This window comes from Monopterus albus, unplaced genomic scaffold (assembly GCF_001952655.1).
Source record: "Monopterus albus unplaced genomic scaffold, M_albus_1.0 scaffold94.1, whole genome shotgun sequence".
NCBI lineage: Eukaryota > Metazoa > Chordata > Actinopteri > Synbranchiformes > Synbranchidae > Monopterus > Monopterus albus.
This window is the reverse complement of record NW_018127974.1, coordinates 1,663,562-1,672,072: the sequence shown is the minus strand read 5'-3', so window position 1 is coordinate 1,672,072 and position 8,511 is coordinate 1,663,562. Positions and strand designations below refer to the sequence as shown.

At 41.7% G+C, this 8,511-nt stretch overlaps 1 protein-coding gene across 1 annotated transcript in view; it reads right to left on the bottom strand.

The window, feature by feature from the left end:
- LOC109964979 (collagen alpha-1(XII) chain-like) overlaps nucleotides 1-8,511 on the bottom strand; it is a 51,273-nt gene that overhangs the window by 15,051 nt on the left and 27,711 nt on the right. The window contains exons 32-48 of the mRNA XM_020608637.1: nucleotides 8,223-8,352; nucleotides 7,868-8,007; nucleotides 7,609-7,738; nucleotides 4,842-4,984; nucleotides 3,900-4,029; nucleotides 3,605-3,747; nucleotides 3,271-3,400; nucleotides 2,590-2,709; nucleotides 2,324-2,470; nucleotides 2,075-2,191; nucleotides 1,796-1,948; nucleotides 1,628-1,702; nucleotides 1,383-1,522; nucleotides 1,079-1,202; nucleotides 763-906; nucleotides 345-509; nucleotides 58-96 (exon numbers count right to left, since the gene is read on the bottom strand). Coding sequence (XP_020464293.1) covers nucleotides 58-96; nucleotides 345-509; nucleotides 763-906; nucleotides 1,079-1,202; nucleotides 1,383-1,522; nucleotides 1,628-1,702; nucleotides 1,796-1,948; nucleotides 2,075-2,191; nucleotides 2,324-2,470; nucleotides 2,590-2,709; nucleotides 3,271-3,400; nucleotides 3,605-3,747; nucleotides 3,900-4,029; nucleotides 4,842-4,984; nucleotides 7,609-7,738; nucleotides 7,868-8,007; nucleotides 8,223-8,352 — 2,170 coding nt within the window. The remainder of the gene's footprint in view (nucleotides 1-57; nucleotides 97-344; nucleotides 510-762; nucleotides 907-1,078; nucleotides 1,203-1,382; nucleotides 1,523-1,627; nucleotides 1,703-1,795; nucleotides 1,949-2,074; nucleotides 2,192-2,323; nucleotides 2,471-2,589; nucleotides 2,710-3,270; nucleotides 3,401-3,604; nucleotides 3,748-3,899; nucleotides 4,030-4,841; nucleotides 4,985-7,608; nucleotides 7,739-7,867; nucleotides 8,008-8,222; nucleotides 8,353-8,511) is intronic.

Below are 8,511 nucleotides of genomic sequence, written 5' to 3'. Positions count from 1 at the left end.
AGAGACTCTGTCAGGATTCGTTCATGTGTTTGTTGTATTGGAATACTGTATGCTTACCAGGCGTGGTGAATCCATTGATGTAGATCAGAGGACAGGCTAAAACATGACAAGAAGTCATTAGGAGATCAACAAACAGATTATGGTTTAAAGAATGTTATTCATCTTTCTTTATGCATTTCCTCTGGCAATTGAATGTACATCAATAGCTGAGCATCCTGTTACTTCTGCAGATGCACAAATCAACCTCTATAGAAATTACAACATAAAAGTCAACAACACATTTTCCTCTTGGAATGCAGAAATACTTTAACAGTGTTTTAATGATACATTGATCTCTGCCTTACTGGAAGTGGCTGTTTCACAGATGAAGGTGATCAGGTTGTCCTGAATCTTGTCAAAGGCATCATAGTCGTCTACCAGGAACACATATCTCTCACTGGGCTTGCTTGCAATATTTCTCAACTCTGCCATGTCCACATCAGCCACTCCTACCACAAACACACTGTAACCTGTGGCAGCAAACACACACACACACAAAAACACAAAAAGACCATTGTCAAGTTTCCAATAACCACTTGCGGTTTCATCACTGCAGAGATTATTTCAAGAGATTATAAGGCAAATCAATCAAACTTTGGCTCCAGTGATGGAAATTTTGGAAGCAAATGTGAATTTAAATCATTTGAAAAAGTTCCACTGTAGATACTGTACTGTACATACAACACAAACAAGAATGACCATGATTAATTGTTCCACACAAACCAGCATGCTGCAGTTTTTCTGCATTCTTCTTGGCTTCATCCTGGGAGCGTCCATCTGTGACCACCACCAGCACCTTCGGGACGTTCCTCCTCATACCACTGTCTGATGTGAACACCTTATCATAGACGTGCTTCAGAGCAAAGCCTGGATAAAGGAGAAAGACAAAACAAGATCAGCAAGAGATCAGAAAACTATTACCAACAATTTGTCTTCTTCATAATGATTACTTTGCTAAGACAGGCTCTGGTTTGTTTAATGTCAGTCAAGACAACAACGTCGATTCTGAAGTGAATAAGTACAAGATAACATTATATACCTGTCTTGGTGTTTCCTCCTCTGTAGCGGACAGTCTGCAAAGCTGACAGCACTATGCCCTTGTCATGGTAGGTGTTCAGTTTGAACTCGGTCTTGGCGTCATCGCTGTACTGCACAAATGCAACCTGTTAAAAAAAAAACAACAAACAAAAAAGCATATGACCATTTGTGACAATAAAGCACAAATACAAATTACAAAAAGATAACAAACAATAACAAAACACTGCACAAAGACATATGGGGTGTAAAGGTATATGTATTTGTACCAAACATTTTCGGAACGGAACTTTAGTATGTTTGCTGACCTGCATGCCACTAGGGCTAATGAAATCAAAGGCTCCAGTCATGGTCTTGACAAACTGGATGACCTTGTGGAAGCTCTCCTCTCCAATACTCCAGGAGCCGTCAATCAGGAAGACCAGGTCTGCCTTGGCACCTCTGCACACTGTGGTGCAGGTACAGTGATGTTAATGTAAAGAATTATCTCAGTCAAACTATAAAAAATGGTTGTTTATTAGCACACAGATGCAAATGCCATAGCTCTACTCACCATCTAGTGCAGGGGGGACTGTTGCTGGAGGAGGTAGGGTGGGAGGCTCAGTCGGCGGCTCAGTGGGTTTGACCACTGCAAGACAAAACAGAGACACAAAATTGAAGGTGACATACTACACTGTGGCTGCTGAGGGGATTTTTATGGAATCCAAACGTGTTATCTTACATGTCCTCTCTTTGACAATGACTCCGGGGCCTTCCATGTTGGGGGTTTGGGTGTACACTGTGGCATTGTAGAGAGTGTCAGGGGTCAAACCATCAAAGCAGTGAGTGCTCTCTGAGCCTCTGACTGTGATCTCCTGAGCTCCACGCTTGGAGGCTAGAGGAGAAGAAAGAAAGAAGAGACAAAAGCCCAGATTAGACAGAGGCAGGTTCCAGTAATTGAATGTATTTTGAGTCAGATTCAACAAGACATCTTTATGGTGAAACTGAGAAAAAAACATACGGTCAAGAGGATTAACTTTGAGTCTGTAGGAGGTGGCAGCTCTGTGAGGGGCCCATCGGATGCAGAAAGAGTCATAGCCAACATTGTAGGTGGTCAGGTCTGTCACATTCAGGTACACTAACGACAAACAAGCAGGTTAGTCCATATTTCACCTATGTCCAATCTCTTTTTGCATAACAAAGGTTTGAAACATCTACCACTCAACACTTGCGCACTTATGCAAGTCAATAAAAGCAATTATCAACTTACATGTGGTGCCTTGTCCAATCAGAGGTGCACTGAGGCCTGTGTTGTATTGTGCCAGCACTTTCACATCATAAGTGGTTCCATGTTTTAGGTTATGCAGTTGATGGGAGGTGACATCTCCAACAAACACCTCCGAGGACTCATCAGACCCTGGAAGAGGATATCGATGCTATAAATCATTGCTTGCACGCAATGAAGTGTAGTGGCAAGTTACAAAGTTAAAAGAACTAAAACAGCAGCTACTATGTAATATAATATCATGTGTATACCCTCAGGCTGGTAGATAAGCTTGTATCCATTAACCCTGGATGGGGCAGGGTCCCAGGACACCCTGAAGCGGGTGTACCACTCATCAGAAACACGAAGGTTCCTGGGGCCGAGCATGTCCACTGTGGGAAACGAGACAGGACAGCAGAGTCACCTCAGTGTGGTGCAGATGCTTTCATTGCTAGTGAACTGTCAGAAGAGTAATTACTCTATTATCACTCATTATGACTTCTGAATTATGAGTAAAATATCTCAGTGTGTGATCAAAATGACGATAAATTCAACCACAGAGAAATAACAGCCTCAAGGAGCAGAGTGGAATTACAGTATGTAATAGGATTTCTTTTGTTTAAAAAGCAAACTGACTAAGACACTGGCCTGCACTGCAGGTATGACATCTCCACTGGAAATCTCAGTGGAGTGCAGCCAGTTCTCCATTCTCTGGCAAAGGCTCTCGGCTTTCATAAAAAGTCAAGAATTTTATTTATTACACCAGAGTCCTAATCAATGGATCACTCTATTCAGATTTTCTGCTGGGATTTCCACACGTTAATGTATGTGTGTGCAGCACTGCATGATATCTTTAATATGTGTCTGTCGGTATGCTTAGGTTCATGTCCTTAAATGATCTCTACATCAGTTAAAAATGTACACATAGGCTGCACTTATTAAATGGTTTGGACCTGTGCGTCCAGCTCCGTCCAGGTCTCCTCCTGGTCCATCTCCATAGATGGCTGTCACTTTGATATTGTAAGGTGTGTCTGGATCTAGGTTCTGAAGAATCACACTGTTTCTGTTTCCTGGAACTGTAGTCTACAAAAGAAAAGACATATCACATAAGAAAAATAAGAAGAACAAGCATATTTGGGTAAATTATATTTGTATTATTGTATCAGAATAATGACAGCTGGGGGCCATCACTGAGGACTGTGGTTTAAATAATGTTTGTTTTGTCACTTTTAAAGGAGTGAAGACAATTTTTTCAACTATAACAGCTGGAACTATACACATGCTTACATGTTCCTCAATGGGATCTCCTGTGGTCGGTTCATAGGTGATACGGTACTGCATGACAGGACCATCCGCAGGATCCCAGCTCACAGACAGAGTGGTGGTGGTGGGGTCGTATACACGCATGTTCCTCGGGCCACTGCGGGGCACTGAGCATGGACACATGATGAAAAAAGTATTTATGCAATACATAAAATGAGGCTCATCATTAGTTACTGAAATTCCTATACTACATTTATACTCCTAAGATTTTTTTTTCACACTTAAGGGTACTCTTAAACACACTGGCTCAGGTTCTTACGTGTCTTTCCAGCGTCACTGATGGCAGGTCCTTCGCCATCACTGTACAGGGCAACCACTCCAACATTGTATTCAGTATTTGGGATCAGCTGCTCCAGCAGGGCCGTGGTGGTGGACCCTGGTACCAAAATCTGCACAAAGACACCAAACACGTCAGGAATCACCGCCTGTGCATGTGTAGCCTTGAGTCCGCAACTATGGGCAGACCAGTAAAATCAAACAAAGCTAATAGCAAATGTGTTTATTTCCTGAACTTCTTAAGCACTTGTGTGGGTGTTTACTGATGTTGTACCCTCCCTCTGACACCTCCCTGTTACCTAACCACCTCTTGCTGTCAGCACAGAGTGAAAAGAAGAGTCACTAATTCCTTTGATGTTGGGAGGTGTGGTGGTGGAAGAAGCCTTTGACAGCTATACACATGCTTACATGTTCCTCAATGGGACCTTTGTGTAACCCAGCCTAACAGTCAAGACAGATCAAGACAATGGGGGCAAGGGGGAGGGATGGATGGAAAGGGAGAAACTGTATGTTGAAGGGGGTAAAAAGTTAGTGGTAATCCATGCTACAAATCTCCAGCTGGCATGAAATTTGATGGCGCTGGCTGAAAAAGGCTACGCTGCCACTGATATAAATCATTGGCTCGAGCCACAGAACAGGCCTGAACCTGCCATAAATGTGCATATGGATAAAGGCAGAGCGCACCTTTCTGTCAGTAAACTTGAATATGCCTCACTTTTCAAATACCACATTGTTATGGTCCAAGTGAAGAAACAGGCTAGTTTGTAATTGTTTTTCTAAGGCAGTGAGTCATTAGACTTGTGTTGTGGTAAGACAATAATGGGTGCCATCATATGCATACTCAAAGTGCTTTCTTTGTATGCATACAGTATGCTGTATGCTAAAGGACAATACATTTCTTCCCACACAGTGGATGGAAACTCACCGACTCAGAGGGCCTGGCGCCTGTCCGAGGAGAGTAGACCACCCTGTACTGCTGGACTGGGCCTGTGGCAGCCTCCCAGCGAACGTTCAGAGTGTTGGTTGTAGGGTTGAAAACCTGGATGTTCCTGACGGGGCTACGCGCCACTATCGAGCCAGACAGAAACAAGGAGCAAAAAGTTAGGGCGAGGGTCGGGGCAAGGTAAAGCAAAAAGAAGGTGCAAAGTGGTAAAAAGAGTGATGAGAGAAAGTTGGACATAGAGTGAAGCATGATGACAGGGTGAGGTTAAAGACAGACAACACAAGCAGTTCATACAGATAGACAGACAAAAACAAAGAGGTTGTTTAGGTCAGGTTAACAACAGACTAACACCAACAATTACTACACAAGAACGTCACCAATAATACCACCATACAAATGCACCTGAATGTATAATACTTTAGTGTTTCCCAATTCTTATTTATGCTTTAGTGCTGTTACATTTTTACCCTATATAGTGTTTTAGGACATACTGTATACAGTAAGTGTCCAAATAACATCTTTGTAATTGTGGTGTTGCCATTCTTCCTTTGTCTCAGTTGACAAAACATGGTCTTGTAGACAGCAAGAACTGTTGAATTATTACAATGAGAACATTTCAACAAAATTGGAACAATGCTCCCCAGCAACCAACAGATATTAAGACATTTTTAACAGCACTTCTAGCAACAGGACACTTCCTGCCTCTGCCCTAAAGATTAATGAAAAGAATACACTGTGTGAAACTTGCCTTCTAAAAAGTACCCAAGCAGATGTTTGGAGGTTTTGTGCTGAACCATCATAACGTCATAAATGCAGGCCACAAATTTGCAAAGTTAGTAAAATAATTATTTTATCAATTTTGTCAATATGTCTGTCTGTTACAGTATACGGTAGTGTATGCAGTAAGATCACGTTTCCCATGGATTTCCTTAAAACTTTCTTTTAAAGACAGTGTCCTTGATACTTTGGTCATCTTATGTTCAGATGTCTATTCTTAGTCTCGAATGAGTCATTTGTCCTCAAAATGTCAGTTAATTTATGTATAGATAATGCACTTTCTTAATTTTATGGTAGCACAAAGAATGTCTGATGATTTGTATCAAGGACTGCAGCTTTAAAGAAGAAAGACAATCCTCTTGTGGGATTGGTCTTTACTGAAGCAGGGATGGACTCTGCTGAACAGCAATGGATTGATGAAAAGATGACAATGGATGGACTGAAAAATGCATGGATGACTGTGATGAATAGATGGATGGATGAATACATGGTGGATGATGGAATGTGCTTCAAAAACAAGGACCGAAATCCCTGTTTTCAAGGACATGCATAGCTGAAGTCCATCTTCAGCCATTTATTTTGACAGGTAAGAATATACTCATAAACAGGCTTAGAATGATTGGCATATACAACGAGACAAGGACAGACAAACACATAACACCAGATGTGTCAGCTGCAGCACCACTGGAGCAGTGGATGGGTTAAGGGCCTTGTTGGATGATGAAATGATTGTTGTCCAAAGAACAACAGCGCTGATGACTGGTTGAAATAATAAAACATGCTTTCATCACTTAAAAAATAAAGCATCCTCTTGCTTTGCCACAAAAATACTTACCTGGGGTACCACCATGTCTGGACACTACAGAGGCAGAAATAGAAAGGTATAATGGGCATACCCATCACATATTATTTTACAAATTTCCAAAACCAAAAGGCTGGTTCTCGCCTTTGGTTACAATCTAACAAAGTGTCTGTCAAGCAACCTAAGGAAACATTGTTAACAGATGTTATTGTTAAGTACTGCAATTTGAAAGGACATCACAATATAAATTACAGCAACAACAAAATTATAAGGTTAGAAGTAGAGTGGAAAGTTAGAAGGCTTTGTCACAGTATGATCTGACACTGCATAAGAGTTTGGTTAACAAGTCAAGGAAAAGCCACATGAAGAACCAGAAGGGAAAATGAGGGCAGCAGTAGCAGGCACAGAGCATGACCTTAGCCAAGTGAGCTGAGAGCCATAAAATATATAATGCTCTCTATTCATTCCTAACTTCTTTCTGTTTCTTTTTCCCAAAGGAGAGCCAATTACTCAACATATCCCCTGCCCCATTTCCCAGACCAGCCATTATACTGACCACCACTCTCCATTTCAAACTATAAGTGGACAATATGATGGTAAAGAGAGAGGAGACACCATTATACTGCTGCCAACCCAGAGGAATTCCTTCCTACGCAATCACCCCACAAAATGCTGACTCATTCCCAGCAGAGTTTGGTGGTTCGAAATTGTGGGAGAAATTGGCAAAATCTCTTCTCTTCAAAGAAGTTCAAACTAAACTGACTGAGATTAAGATTGTCATTTTATGTTACAGTTCACGTTACATATAAGGTGTGAATTGACTGTTGGTTAATTCACATTTTAAGTGACAGATGGCATTTGATCAATTTTTCTTGGCTCACAGGATGGAAAAGGCCTTGGGTGATATTATGAAATAAATCAGACATGACTGGCTGCTTTATTGAAGGTTCCTGACAGCAAAAGCAAGCCAGCAACTGGGGCCAGTAAGTTCATTCTGGACCGACATGAATGGATTCCTGAAAAAGTCCCACTGCCTTCATGCAGTATGTCATGTCCTCTTCCCACTCTATGTGGGCTTTGCTGAACCCTGGAAGCTGGCTTACAGGCATGGCACTGCTGCTTCTAGATGTCCTTGTATAGATCACCATTGTATATGCATGCATTTCTTACATGTTTTGCCGTTTTCAGACATGCGTTGCCCCTCTCCAGCAGAATAGACAGGAACCAGAGTTACAGTGTAGACGGTATCAGAGTGTAGGTTCTTCAGCACAGTGTTTAAGGTGCTGCCTGAAACCTGAACCTAGAAACAAGTTTAGCAAGACATGTATCACTTTGTGCTATGTCTGGTAGAGGTATGGTTGAATATTTCACTCAGCATTCATTTTGTACAACTAGTCTATCTATGGTGCAGAGCTATTCTGCAGCTTACCATCTCCTCATCTCCTCCAGCTGCAGGGACATAGAAGACCCTATACTGACGCACAGCTCCCTCAGCAGGCTCCCACTGGACATTCAGGGTGCTAGTAGTGGGGTCAGTAACCCGCAAGTTCCTAACACCACCCAAAGGTTCTGGGGAACGATAAAGGTATATACACTTAATACACATACCATAAAAGCAACATTATTACAGTTACTGTAAACACTGTCTATAAGTTCTACGACTCTGAGTACACTATTTACTATCACAGTAAAACCTCAGTAAATTTAGACATTTATTACAGATGTCATTAATATCAGTTGTTATTTAGGGAGCAACCAAAGTCTGTAAGTAGAAGACAACATACTGGTTTTTCCAAAGCCGTTAAGCTCAGTGCTGAATCCTTTGGGGTAGACCGCCACAACGGTGACAGAATATTCTGTGTCAGGCGTCAGTTTGGGAAGCAGGACAGTATTCTTCTTCCCTCCAACCTGAGTCTAGTTAGCCAAAAATAAGTGTTAGCTTCCTTGGCTTTGTCTTGTTAAAAAAAATATAATAATAACTCTTAAATCAGTCACAAGTTAAGTGAATCCTACAGAAGGTGATTGTGCTGAATGTAGATATGCCCCCCCCCCCCACAAAAAAAAAGAACACAC